Source organism: Lygodium microphyllum, chromosome 14, assembly GCF_053477565.2.
Source record: "Lygodium microphyllum isolate KBCC chromosome 14, Lygodium_microphyllum_v1.1.10, whole genome shotgun sequence".
In the NCBI taxonomy this organism is placed as follows: Eukaryota; Viridiplantae; Streptophyta; class Polypodiopsida; order Schizaeales; family Lygodiaceae; genus Lygodium; species Lygodium microphyllum.
This window is the reverse complement of record NC_141148.1, coordinates 109,014,796-109,029,296: the sequence shown is the minus strand read 5'-3', so window position 1 is coordinate 109,029,296 and position 14,501 is coordinate 109,014,796. Positions and strand designations below refer to the sequence as shown.

Here is a 14,501-nt window from a genome sequence, read left to right as displayed (position 1 = left end):
AAATGTCCCGCTTGATGACACTTTTCACACCAAGTATTTGACTGCATCACATCTCTTCAGGCTCTTGCAGAAGTGGATATATTGGTGGTATTCACCTTCATCGTCTGTAACTGCTCTGTAATCACATCCAAAAGCTCTTTCTTGATACTTGCAATTGAGTTGGATAAGTAGTCCTTCAGATTTTCACCTCCTGTGGTGCTTGTTGTAGGGTTTTGGGAAGCTTCTGTAATTACTACATACATCGGTTGGGTAGATCCACAAGGTCCTCTATTCTGGTTCTGATTCAGAGCTCCTATTGAGACTTGGGGTTGTTGATTCCAGTTGGTAGGATTCCACTATTGTTGAGTCGCCATTGGAGAAACTGTTTGAGGCCACTGTTGTTGTGGTTGAACCATCATCTGAGGCACTGTCGTCTGCGGTGACCACACTGGATTAGGTGCACTATACTGTGGCACTGTTTGCATCTGGGGATAGGGGTAGGGAACTGTCCCTGGGACCGCATTTGATGGGTATACCATTCCAGGCATAGGAGGAGGTAAGACTCCTCTTCTTGGAATCATTGACAACCTTGCTTCAACTTCATCATACAATCTTGCACCTTCCACTATAGCTTGCAGCTTGACTGGTCTTCTCAATTCCATGAACTTACGAACTTTTGGTTGTAGGCCCTTGAGAAACACTCCTTTCTAGATACCTTCGTCTAAATGATGATTAGTCCATCTCTTCAGGATGGATTCCATTCGCGAGACATGAGCTTCTACTCTTTCTCCAGAGGACTGACTTAAATTCATGAACTCCTCTCGCATCCGCTCTTCAAAACCTTCACGCCTGAATTTAGTGAGGAAGGCCAACTTCAGGTCGTTCCATGTGCCAAAAGTTCTTGCTGCTTGTCTCTCATACCACTGAAACACCGCGCCCTTGAAAGTGGTGGGGAATATTGCTAACCAATGCTTAGGGGTTCTGGCATTGTTAGCCACACATGCTACCATAAATTCTGCTACATGAAGATCAGGGTCTTCATTGTACTCTCCCTTAAAAACTGGCAATGGGACTACATTTGCTGGCATGTCATCAATATTTCCAAGACGAATCTAACTAGGAAGGGGACCTTGAGTCGCCATGGGGACTTCTATAAAGAGTGCTTTTAGGGCGTCAAAGGAGGCTTCTGCTGTGAGCTCGTTCTCAGCTTTGATTTTTGCCTTCTCTCTTCTCACGTACCTCTAGACTCGTTTTGGACTCAATAGGATAGTATCCGAGAGGACTTTAACCAGTTGTTCTGGACTCAATAGGATAGTATCCGAGAGGGCTTTAGTCTTTGATAGATTCTTTGGCCAACATCTCCTTTACTTCCTTCTTTTCAACATCTCTGAATTCAGCTTTCAAACCACTATAGAGGGGAAGATATTCTATTCTAAAAGTATCAAAACTCATTCTTCTTAGGATAGTTGTTGCGTCATTATAATAATACCAGCTTCTGAGGGTTTCAACAGTGTATGTTGTGAAAAACACTCTGTCTACCAACTTCCAGTGGGTTGCTAATTGAACAAATAGGAGATTGTCAGTGCACCAAGCATCCCATGTATCTTGCTGTTGAGCATCCACGAACAAATTCAAACTCTTTTCCTTCTTGTTTTCGTGAACCTCTATAGACCAAGACTCCTGAAGCTTCTTCACAATCTCCCACTTGATGATGTCTGGAAACTTCTCAATGAATGCCAAATCTTCCATGGATGGTCATTCTCTGTGTTTCTTCTCTTTAGTTTGTTCCCAAATAGTTTGCCACCAAGATGCAAGTTTTTGCTGCTTCAACAGGAAGAGAAAAAAGTCCACCCCATAGAGCATGCATCATGATGGTGATATGTTTCCGCCATTGTGGGATGAACTTCTTGTGAAAAGTGGCTTTGATAATGAGAAAAAATTCCAAATCTTCAGTCGAAGAAGGAACTTTGCAAACATCCATTGAATTCTTCTATTCTTGGCAATGCCATTTCCTTCATTTTCAGCCTCTTTTGGTGCTTGTTGATGGCAAGCTTCCCCGGCTACGCACCAAAAACATGGAGCCCCAAGAGAAACACCAAGGAAAATGGAATTATCTTGCAATAAAATCTATCTTGTAACATCAACAAGATTTTATTTCATTCCTTTGATCATCAAAACAAAGAAAACAGCTAGATATCTCCCACGGATTTGATAGAATCAATCATATTCTCAAACATCTTCACAAAAGCCATCAATAGAACAAAGAACACAAAGGAATACACCATCTTTGAATGAAAATGCATCACATATTATTCATCTTCAATATCTTCTTAATTCTATTTCTCAATCTCTCATATACAGTCACACTGTTTCGATAAATTTGACTATCTCTAACTCTCTCGCTCTCTCGCTCTCTCTCTCTCTCTCTCTCTCTCTCTCTCTCCATCAATAGTACATCATATCCTCACTATAATTCTCTCATAATAACCCTCAATAATCCTTCTTAGGTCGTGGATGAACCTCCCAAGAGGTATGTTTGATATGAAGAGTCACCAGAGCCACTACAGTGTCTTTTCACAGCTCACTACTGTCACTGTCACTTAGTCTTCTCTTCAGTCTCTTCAGCAGCTGTTTCTTTCACCTGTTTTAGCTCTTTTGAACTTAGATTCATCATTTCCAAAGGTTAGAAAACTTTCCCAAAGTCACACATACTTTCTACAGAACAGTCACAGTACAGCACCAGAACAGCTACAGTACAGCTACAAAATAGAGACAGAAGCTCTACAGAAGATCTACAAAAGGTTACAGAAGGTCATCAAAACTTCATAACTCATACTCAAACCATTCCAAACTCTCAAAAACAATTCAATAAGCTTTCACAAGATCTCAATCTTCATCAATCATCAATCCATGCTTCATACAAAAGACAATCAAAACAAAACAAAAGCTATACAGAAGGTATACATAACCAATCAGAACCTATCAGGACATCATAGAACCTCATATCTCCACTGAAAATCATCATGAACTTCTAAACATAATCAATATCATCCAAAAAACTCTCAAATACTTCCATTAACAATCACACATCACTCTAAATTCACCAAAAGTCAATCATTCAAAAACTCAAAAACAACAAAAATCAGTCAAAATTTTAGTCTTTTTCCACTCTCAACAACGTGCTTGACCACTTAGTAAAATAATCAAACGCTATAATAATATATCTTTTATGTGCAATGGACGACGGAGTAATAGGGCCCACAAAGTCGATCCCCCACTTCTCGAACGGAAGGATCACCATAATAAGAGGGAGTGGTCGCTTCCTATTCTCTTGGCAATCATGTCGTTGGCAGATGTCGCATCTTTTAACGTACTCGAATGTGTCCTGGAAGATGGCCGGCCACCAATATCCCGCCCTCAAGGCTTTTTGCGTAGTTAGCCACCCAGCAAAATGACCTCCGCAAGCAAAGTCATGGCACTCTTCTAAGATGAAAGGGACCTCGTTAAGCATTATGCATCGGTAGTAGATATCGTCTACCCCTTGCCGATACAAGGTGCTTGCAATTACTGTGAATTTTAAAGCATGTTACTTGATATTTCACTTTTCTGACATTGATAGACCAAATCCAGTCTCTCCCGTCGACAAATAATGTGTTATCATTGCATACCAAGAGGGAATAGATGTCATGTCAACCTTGAACAATGAGTCCCAGTCACTGCCTTCAACCATCCTTTGGCTCCCCAAAGTCCACAAGGCACTCTACGATACCCTACAACCTAGATGTCTTGCTCTTAACCTCATAGTCAAACTCTTGCAAAGTGATTAACCACTTTTCCAAACAGTTGGGCAGTTGTAGCTTATTCGTCAGCAGTCATAGCCCTTCCGCCTTCGTATAAAGGACAACCCTCTCATAAAGGATGTAGTTCCATGAACTTTTTAGTCGCAAAGACCATCGCAAGGCACAACTTTTCCATATAAGTATAATTAATTTCGGATACACCCAGCTTTCAGGACTGGCAAAAGCAATCGGGTGATACCACTTCTCTTTCCACATCTGTGCTAAACAACAACTAATGCTATGCATGGTAGCTATGCTGAAAATATATAAAAAATTTCAACCCTCTTTGGTGCTTTCAGCATAGGTGCTCTTGCAAGTTCCAGCTTTACATCCTCGAAAGCCACCTTACAAGGGTAACTCCACATAAACAAATAGTTGAAGCATAACATATTTGTCAATGGCAATGTTCTTTCTGCCAAAGCGTTTATGAACCGTCGATAATATCCAACTGATGACAGAAAGTTGTGGACTTCTTTGGGGGTGCATAGCGGACTCATGGCGACTATAGCTTTGATCTTTTCAAGATCTATCTCAATCCCTATCAAGCTGACTACATGGCCCAGCAAAAGCCCATAAGGTACGCCAAAAACTCACTTCCTTGGATTGAGAGCTATGCAAAATTGTTTGCATCGCTCAAAACATTTTCATAAAATAATCAATTGCCTTTCTCTCATGGTGGCTGCCCCTAAATCGTTAATAAATACCTTCAACTCCTCAGGGGAAATGTCACCAAAGGTGTTATCGGTAGTTCATTGCCAAGAACTAGGGGCATTGCATAGACCAAATGCCATCACATGATACGCAAAGGTCCCAAAGACTGTTATGAATGTCGCTTTGAGCTTATTCTCTTCTGCGATTGCCATCTGATTATACAAAACAGTCCATGAATGAATATATCTCCCTACCCGCCAATTGATCCAGAATCTGGTCGATAAAGGGTAGTGGGTAGTAATCCTTTATTGTTTGCTTGTTCAACTCTCAAAAGTCCACACACATCCGGATTTGATTATTTTTCTTCTTCCTGATCACAATTAGTGAGCATCGTTCAGTGTGCTATACAAGGAAGATCAAACCCGCTCTACGAAGGCATTGGGCGCAGAGAAGCTGCGTAAGTTCAGAGACTTGCTTGGTGTGCAGGAATTGGGATTGAGCTCGAGGGGGAGTGTTGAGATATCGAGCTCCACTCGTGATATGCCAGGGTGACCGTTGTGCATTTATGTCACCGACTTATCAATGCAGATGCGGTTGGTACACCGCCCATGAATAATAGCTACATGATAGCTATCCTTATCTACTCTAGTTCGTGGCTCAGTTAGTATGCCACCTTAGTTAGTTGAGTTTGGTTTGAGACACATATATAGGGTTCTTCTATTTCCTTGTACTAGAGTTCTTTTGGCTTACACAACTAAGAAGAGGAAAACTGTTTTCAGCCTCCATCTCTGTGTGTATTCCCCCATTGTGCAAGCAAGAAAGCTTCAAGTGAGACTCCTTCCTTCTCTCCCACAATCTTGACATGCACAAGGTTTCCCTTGAACCTAACAGAGATCCCAAGCATACACTCCATCTTAGAAGCAAAGTCCACAAGAGCAAAAAGAAACCTTTCTTTAAAAATTTGTATTCGCTTCGAGATGCTTTATTTTGATTGGTAGACTGAAATTGCCAATAATCAAATAATTCATTTTCAAGAGGAAGGCAATCCAAACAATTTAAAAAACACTAGAGACAAAATAGTTGACATATCTATCCTTAATCCATTTGATTATCTTTAAGAAATTCCATTTTCTAAAATGCATCCCACCATTGACAAAATAATGGTGTCCCATTTGGCATGTTAAGATAGCAAGGGAGAAAGCAATATCCAACTTTCACACCTTTCTACCTTAACTTCTAATGTTGTGCATTTGAGTTCACTACAAAGCCATAGGTCTTCTTTGAAAGCCTTCTCCACTTCCGACATATGTATCTAAGAGGCCTTAATGACAATAATAAAATCAACATCTATTCCTCACTAGTATTCTTCTATAGCTCGTTGGTTGAGTCATGGTCCAAGGTTTCCACCATCTACAGAAATTTTCTTCCCTCACAAGGCTCCTTCCATGCATGCAATCACATGCTTCTAAAAGGAAGGCACTACCACATGTCACAATTCACACCATTTCTCATCAAGTGTCTATCTCCAACCCATAGCCCTTCTAGTTTGTAGACCGTTTGTAAAAACATCATCATTGGATAGAGAATTTCAAAATTTGGACATACACATCAACCTATGGGTATGCCTAAGGTTTCATATTCAAGTATTTAGAAATCTCAAAGGGACTTGTGATTGTAACTTAAAGGACTACAAGTACGTTTTCTAATAAAATACAATCAAAAAATTTTTTACACATCTTTCAGTATAATGATAACAAAAGAGAATGACGAAACAAATTTTTATTGGCAAACCATGGTAGATTGTATGTATATCATGGTGAAATACAAAGGATGTTATGTCGATATATAAGACAAAGTGGTATCCTCCCTTATGAGTGCACAAACCTTATGAGGAAGGTAAGGTAGGTCATCTAATCATGGTATAATGAACTAAATCAACAAACCAATACAATGAAATATTTTATCTTTATTCCCAATTCTCATCATCTAATCCAGCATGATAGTACTTTAGAAATACTTTTCTGCTTCACCATACTTGTAGTCAAGCTTCCAATGTTCAAAAGAGCATTTGCTAAAGTCATAGTAGCCAGCATGTAGAGAGACCTTCTTCTCAGCCACTGCCTCCTTCACGCAAGGGTAAGTCAAGCAATTATGTAGGGAATGGCTCACACACTCCTGCTCAAATGACAATGCCAACATTGGTAAGTAATATGTGGCACTCATTGCTAGGAGACTACAAATGCATGCAATATTATGCACATCACAAACATGTATATGCACACATGTGCATGAGCACACATGCATGCATGTATATACACACACAAACACGTGCAAATGCGTGCACACACACACATGCACACACGCACGCACGCGCGCGCGCACACACACACACACACGTGAACATGTATATGCACACATGTGCATGAGCACACATGCATGCATGTATATACACACAAACACGTGCAAATGCGTACAAACACACACACACGTGTGTGTGCGTGCATGCGTGTGTGCGTGTGTGCGTGCGTGCGTGCGTGCGCGTGTGTGTGTGTGTGTGTGTGCGCGCGCGTGTGCATGCGCGTGCACAAAAGATAAAATAAGTATGGAAGATACTATGTCACTCACCTTTTCACATACTTTGCATTGCTCTTCTACGGAATAAGATGCATATGATTCTTTCACCTTCTTGGATGAGTGTTCTCCAATTTTGAGCCAGCTCTTGAATGAATCCCTAAGGACGGAAGAAAGTATGGCATACGTAAGTCTTGTGTAACTAATGCTTCTAATGTTTTGTATCAAATTCTAAAGCATTGTATATAGTGTAAAGTAATTCTCTTTAGTTAAGATTCATTCTCAAATTTCATCAATAGAACACTTGTTACTGTTCAACATAAGACATATTTTTGAAGTGAAAAAATTTACAATGCATTACAAAATATATTTTTAAGTAAAAAATAGATTTTGAGAATGTGGAATTCTTACCCAAAGTGGGTCTCTGGTTTTGGGTTTACCAAATGTTGTACACCTTCGCACTTACTGTGACCAATGACCAAGATGTGTTCCACCTAAATACAAGGTTTAAGAATACAGTCATGACATGTGCTATCTTGCCAAGCTTCTTTATCTATGTGTGTGTGTGGGTGGGTGGGTGGGGGGGTTGGGGCGGGGGTGGGGGCGGCTATATGTGATTATGCTTCTTTGTATGTGTGTGTTCACGCCACACTAATCATGTGGCCTTGTATACTTGTGGTGTGCACATTCATGTGTATATGCATATATATCCCAAAGAGAAAGTATTGAATGTCCATGATTAAGGTTACATATTCATGTAATTATTGTATGGCTTTTACCTTTATCTTAAGAAGTTCTCTATGTTTTTTAGCTTTAGATTAAAAAGAGATCATATGTTCCAAGTTTCTAATTTGGGACAATACAATGGTAATAGTTATGCTTTACCTTCACTGCCTTAATAGCGTACTCAATTGAAGCTCCGGTTGATGGGCATGGACCCTATCAAAATCATGATGCATTGAATTAGAGGGCTCAAATTTAAAAAGAATACATTTACTACATGGGGCCCTATTATCCTAATTTGTAGTTAAGATTTACAAAACAACATTATCATCCTCTAGATCCTCACATTTAGAGATTACATGTAGACATATAGAAACATTTATTCTTAAGATTCTTAAGTTACTAAATTTCAATCTAACTTGATTCACATAGAGAGTTTATCCCTAATCTTTCTTTTATCATTTTAGATACAAAAACAATGTTACCTCTTCTCCACATGGTGCAACAAGGTTGGCAACATTGCGCACAACAATTGCTTCTCCTAGTTGCAAGTTAAGGATCTTAAAGGGATCAACCCTTGAATCACAACAACTGAATATCAAGAACTGCATGTGAAATGAAGGAGTTAGTGACTTATAATGGCAATTATCATTATTATCATATGCAATTTTACTCAACAAAGCTATGATCTATAATGTTAATACCTTTGGCTTGTGACATTCCACAAGTTTCTCATAGTACTCTTTCTCCTCTCTGCATAGAAGATGCAAGGGCTTATAAAATTGATCAAAGCTTTGCACTTACAGTTAGTACAAAGAGGCTAACTTTTTATCAATCTATTTCCTAGATTCCTAATCAATTTTTTTAATTCATATTATTGTTATATAGTCCTCTCTCTCTCTCTCTCTCTCTCTCTCTCTCTCTCTCTCTCTCTCTCTCTCTCTCTCTCTCTCTCTCTCTCTCTCTCTCTCTCTCTCTCTCTCTCTCTCTCTCTCTCTCTCTCTCTCTCATGTGAGCTATAAAGATCAAAATAGACTTGTATAAAGGTTGAGGTTAATGGTATTACTCAAAGTGGCTCTTGAACTTGAGGAACCCATATTTGATCTTCTCCAATGGGTTGATTTCATGGCCAATAAATTCTGCTTTGGCTTTGAGTTCTTCAGCTTCTTCACAAAGGTGAGCTTCACATGCAAGTTTCTTCTCTTTGAGTTCCTCTAGCTCCTCATGCACTTTGATCTCAGTCGCTTCTTTCTTTAGATGGATCTTCTCCTTGATAAGAAGCTCTTTAGCTTTCAATGCTTCTAGCTCCTCCAATACCTAATATCCAAAAAAGTGTGCTTGTTAGTGCACGAGAAATGGAAATTTAGGTATAGTTGGAAACAATGTTTCATGAAGAAGGTGATCCCTTTAAGGCTTTATCTATGTAGCTAGTGAGTTTACTTACTTTAAGCTTGAAAGAGAGCTCCTTTATGACTTTCTCAAGCTTCTTGCATGCGGTGGTCTTCAACTCAGGGCAATGCCTATATTTGGTAAATGAGTAACATTGATGAATAGATAAACACACTACAATTAGAAGAAGCACACATGCTAATATATATGATAGCCAGTGCTTAAGTAAGTCGAGTAAAAGGGTAGTTTAGGTTTGTTTTGAAAGACAAAATACAATATATCTTATTATAGTAATCCTAAATGTTTTCATGTGATTTTGAAGACCAATTTCAACCAAATTTATGGCTAGATAATGGGGTTGTTGTTGTGTTAAATCACTCACTTTTGTTGCATTATAGTGAAGTTATTAACCAAAACCCCTTTAGGCACCCATTTCAATATAACCTTAGAAATTAGGTGATCAAATAGGTCTACCTACACAAGTAGTTTTGGACATATTAAAAATTTTATTCCCGTGTGTATCAATTCCAAGTGACCGGAATGGATCTAAAACTTCTTGTAATAGTGTAGTGAAGTCATTCACCAAAAAAACATTTGAACATCAATTTCAATGTAACCTAACAAATGAATCAATCAAATGCTTTTACCATAGTGTAGTGAAGTCACTAACTAGAGAACCCCTTAAACACCCATTTGAATGTTGTGACTCTAATAAAGTATTATGATGTTTCAACAGTTTCAATTTAGCCTAATTGATGAGTTAAGATAGACATTGGCGAGGTACCCACTTTATGATGCCGTTCAACTCCTCGATGCACTCCTCGTAGCATCCGCATTTACCCATGTTTTATGGAAACCAGGCAAGCAAGTCTGATAAAACCCAATAAGATCAGATCAAAGTGAAATTCGACTGCGATAAACAGAAGGAAAACAAACGAAGATGGAAACGATCCATCAGGCCGTCCCAACAGAAAGCGCAAGCGAGGCATGCTCTAATGAGACGCTAATTACGAAGCTAACAGGCGAGGATTAATCACAGGCCTAGCTAGATCAGATGCGTTGATGAATCACCTGCTGCGAATGGGTTGATGATATGGGGACGGGATGATTGAGCCTCTGGGGATGAAAGCTGCAGCTTGGTATGACTATAAGAGCGGGCTGGCGGAATGACGTCGTAATGAAAACCCTAATCACGAAGCTGAAAAGCCAGCCCTAATTATCACAGGCCTAGATTATGAGACGCGCTGATAATCACCTGATGCATAAGAATGATAAGTGAGGGGATGATGCTAATTACCTGATGCAGATGGATTAATATGGACCGGGATGATAAAGCCTCGGGGGGGCTGGAGTCTGATCAGAACTGCAGGTTGGCAATATAATTAGAGTGGGCTGGCGGAACGTCTGATGGAGTGACAATTAGTATGTGGGCGGGAGGGCCTTATATATATACATATATATATATATATATATATGGAAATATATGTATATGTATATGCAGTGCGTTTAGATTGCGTGCCTGATATTCACTGTCTAATTCTTATTAATGCTTTCTTCTGGAATTGCGAGAAGACGTAGCCATGAAAGCTGGATGGAGTCCCTTCCGCCTGTCGTTTTGCCCCCACTATAATTCCCTTGCACGTTATCCCCACCCACAATATCTCAGCTACCCCTACCCCCCCTTTGCAAAACAAAGATAAGCACGTAACACAAAAGTCTAGAAAACTTACATTGACCTATTCATGAGTGCGATAGATTTGATTCTCTACCCCATCTCCCAAAGTTTATCCCAATCATTCCCTTCTTGTTTGATGGAAATAACAGAAAAATATTTGCCCTTGGCCTAACTTTGCTAACCTTTCTAAACCATCATCACCTCAACTTGCACCGCTAGCAAGCACAAGAAATATGTGTGTGTGTGTGTGTGTGTGTGTGTGTGTGTGTGTGTGTGTGTGTGTGTGTGTGTGTGTGTGTGTTGTGTGTGTGTGTGTGTGTGTGTGTGTGTGTGTGTGTGTGTGTGTGTGTGTGTATATATATATATATATATATATATATATTGCTATAACATGTCCTAAATTACTCAACATAATGACACATTTATTTGCACACCTAGTTTCCAAAATATTTATGTTATTCATATTGTAAGTGACATATATGTCAACAAATTATGAGAGAATTCTTAATGAAGTATGTTGGTAATTCAAACAATATCATATACAATAGGAGAAGGGAGGGGGGGGGGAAAATCAACATGATCTTTTGGGTGGGTCAAAATCAACTTTATTCACGTTACCTACTCTTCATGGCTTCACCGTCATGATGAAACACTTGAGTGATTAATACGTTCTTATGTGAATTGTCAACATGTATGCAAGATTCTCAAACACCAACATCGATAACTATCAAATTTCACCCACTTGAGTTGAAAACAAGTGCGCACCACCATGCACTGGAGCATTACCCTTTTGTTTCCAAGAAGAGCTCCTAGCACTACTTTAATTCCAAAAAGCAAAAGCTCTTTCAAAAAATTTATTTAAAAAGAAATATAAAGTTTAGTCAAACAAGTGACGTTAAGCTGAACTAAATCAATTCCTAACTCAACAAGTCTAAAAGTGGGCCAGTTAACTCAAGTTAATTAGAAGTAAATCCTTGATCAATAATCACGTTATCATTGTACTATTAAAATAACATAAGCCCTAAGGCAATGCTAACAAAGGTAACTTCTATCCTTGCTAGATAGTACTTTGCACATTAGATTGCAAGCATGTTATTAATAAATATAACTAAGCCATCAAAATCACTAGTAAAGTTGATCGCATGAGTTTGTTTGAAAGTGATATTAATTTCCTATTGTCTTAGATAGTACGTATGATATCTCTTATTCTCAATCATGACATCTCTCTTGTAGTTACTCACAATTACATAAATGAAAGATCTCTCTCTTTCTTAAACTATTAATAATCAAAAAACTTGTGGGTAACACCAATTTTATCCTCTTTTAAAATGGCAACCATAGTCATATCCAAGAAGTTCTTCTTTTTTCACTCCACAAAAAATATCTTTATATAAACAGATTTTGTATAGCTAAAACTTTTCAATGAACATTACAAGAAGTTTTATCTTTAGAAGGCCTACATAAGGGATCTATTTGTACTTCTAATCCCAAAAGTCCATAAATAGCCAATTCTCACAATACCACTTTAACAATAGTTCTTTGGTGGACTTTCATTTAGTGACACCACCCCTTTGAAGTGAATCTCAAAGAGGTTAGAATTGAGTCAACATTCATTTCAAATTGGTCCTAGTTTGCAATATTGTTTATATCTATATGGTTGATTATGTTGTATTTAGAAAATAAGTGTTTTTTAAATGACTATTGATTTATCATTCCAACATGTAGTGCATTCATTAGGCTCATAAGCATGTGGAAATTATATGCATTTTTCTGAAACTCAAGTTTTATTTTTAAAGAAATGTATTGTTTATGTTTCTACATGTCTAGCTATGTATACCCTTGGTATTATTTGGGAGATATATCATGTTTCCTATCTTCTAATATCAAGATTATATATACTTCTAATATAGCAAGACAATGCTATCTGTAGCTCATTTTTATATGGAATGAAAGCGAAGCCAAATTAGATGCATTTATAGTCAAAAGCTTTTGTAGTACGAGAGACATGAGATGAAGAAACTGTTGTGTTATTACAAGACCACTTTAGTCAAGGTATCATAGTGATGCATGAAATACCTAAAGAATATGGCTTTGTTACATTCATTATATGCCCACAATATTGTTGATGCTTGCATCTAGATAAGGATTATTAGTGTTCTTCATTTCAAAATAACAATGTATTAGGAACATGGTTAGAACATTACAACTAACCACAATGGATGTGCTATGGAATGAAAATGGTATCCATGAATGGATTTTGATAGGTAAATAGCACCCAAAAAAAAAGTCAAATGATCTCTTTTCACCTTATTCAAGTGTAATCATAAAGTGATTATGCTAACACTAAAGTAAATATAAGTTATGACATTATATTATTTGTTCTAGAATGCAAATTGTACGTCCTTGATGATAAGCTACCACGTAGAACTAAATATTCTTACACTATGAAAAATCGAGTCTCACATCAATGTAAACACTAATGAAATTGTAATTCCCTACTAACGTCATTGCATGTAGAAGCTATTACATAGGATAGTGATTACTCCTAAAGGATGTGTACATTGCAAAATGGATGTGAGATGCACATGTAGCAAACAATTGAAAAGCTCTCGCTCTCTCTTCTCTTTGTGTCTCCCAACTTATGAAATAGTAAAATGGACTTAATGTAAAAGTGAAAGGAAAAATACACAAGATTGGGTGCAATCATCCCCCTAATGCATAAAGAGGTGCTCCTTCATGCATGTATTTAAATATATGTGATCTTCTTTTGCCTAAAGTAGCCCTTTCTACCAACAATGACCATACCAATAATTGGCATGCACTAGCTCTCATTATTTTGAGATTTCCTTAATGTTTATCACTAGTAAAATGTAAATAGACTAATGCATGTTATTGTACTAGGGTCTCTTCAATATCCATGTTACATGATTTAATTGAAGAGTTATTCCACCACGTAGATCTATAATAGAATAAACATCAAAATAACAATGGTACTAGTGATGCTCTAATCTCATCACCTATTATTATCAAGCATTATCATCTTTGCTCTCAATACAATTGAAGCTCCAAATCATTCAAGCAAATACTATATCAATAAAAAGTGGATATGAATGAAATTTAACTAAATATCAAAAGTAACGCTAACTATAACATGTAGAAGAGTAAAATGAACTACAAACTACTCTTTTATGTTCAGCCATAATGCTAATTGTAACATACTCTTAGAGTAAATTAGCTAAATGCAATAAAACAAAGAGTAACCACTATCGACAACCCTCAAGCAATGCTAATCACCACATTGCTTATGTAATTTACTTGAGAAGCTACTCTATGTGAACTTACCAAAATGATTAAAGTTTTTACAAAGAGCCCAAGGATGAAACCTCCTCAAAATGAAATATCATCCAAAAATTCATTATTGGAACACTACCATAGGGTGATAAAGCTAATGTCTTGATTTGCAAGTCTTATGATCCTAATGAGAAATGAGATCAATGTGAGATTAAAGAGAAAACTTGGGAAATTATTGAGTACTTTTGAGCAAATGATCTTTATATTCAACCAAATGTCTAAATGCTTCGATGTTGATCAGTTGTTGTTTAATCAATTGACTTCAAGTTATGGAACGGTGATGGTTTCCTCTAACGAAGCTAGAGAATCAAATATTGGATGCG

At 37.7% G+C, this 14,501-nt stretch overlaps 1 protein-coding gene across 3 annotated transcripts; it reads right to left on the bottom strand.

Annotated features, from left to right (window-relative positions):
* Nucleotides 1-6,233: 6,233 nt before the first annotated feature.
* On the bottom strand, nucleotides 6,234-10,608 carry LOC148025971 (carbonic anhydrase 2-like). Of its 3 annotated transcripts, none has more exons than XM_087693213.1 (11): nucleotides 10,450-10,604; nucleotides 10,224-10,364; nucleotides 9,941-10,022; nucleotides 9,208-9,283; nucleotides 8,830-9,080; nucleotides 8,468-8,516; nucleotides 8,249-8,368; nucleotides 7,926-7,979; nucleotides 7,452-7,534; nucleotides 7,095-7,200; nucleotides 6,234-6,644 (listed from the first exon to the last, which is right to left on the bottom strand). In XM_087693213.1, exons 3-11 carry the CDS (start codon nucleotides 9,994-9,996, stop codon nucleotides 6,477-6,479), a joined length of 963 nt encoding a protein of 320 aa, XP_087549339.1. In that variant the 5' UTR covers nucleotides 9,997-10,022; nucleotides 10,224-10,364; nucleotides 10,450-10,604; the 3' UTR covers nucleotides 6,234-6,476. The 3 variants fall into 3 exon arrangements, with proteins under 3 accessions (XP_087549339.1, XP_087549340.1, XP_087549338.1); XM_087693214.1 differs by having other exon boundaries at nucleotides 10,224-10,350; nucleotides 10,450-10,603; XM_087693212.1 differs by lacking the exon at nucleotides 10,224-10,364 and having other exon boundaries at nucleotides 10,450-10,608.
* Nucleotides 10,609-14,501: the final 3,893 nt, after the last annotated feature.

What these genes read in the sequence shown, in the direction of transcription:
- LOC148025971 (XM_087693212.1), bottom strand. Translation starts at nt 9,996, where the DNA reads ATGGGTAAATGCGGATGCTACGAGGAGTGCATCGAGGAGTTGAACGGC. An exon ending in AAGTTCAAGAGCCACTTTGA is followed by an intron (nt 8,517 to 8,829) that starts GTAATACCATTA and finishes TCTTCTATGCAG; the next exon opens with AGAGGAGAAAGAGTACTATG. An exon ending in AATGCAAAGTATGTGAAAAG is followed by an intron (nt 6,645 to 7,094) that starts GTGAGTGACATA and finishes TCATTTGAGCAG; the next exon opens with GAGTGTGTGAGCCATTCCCT.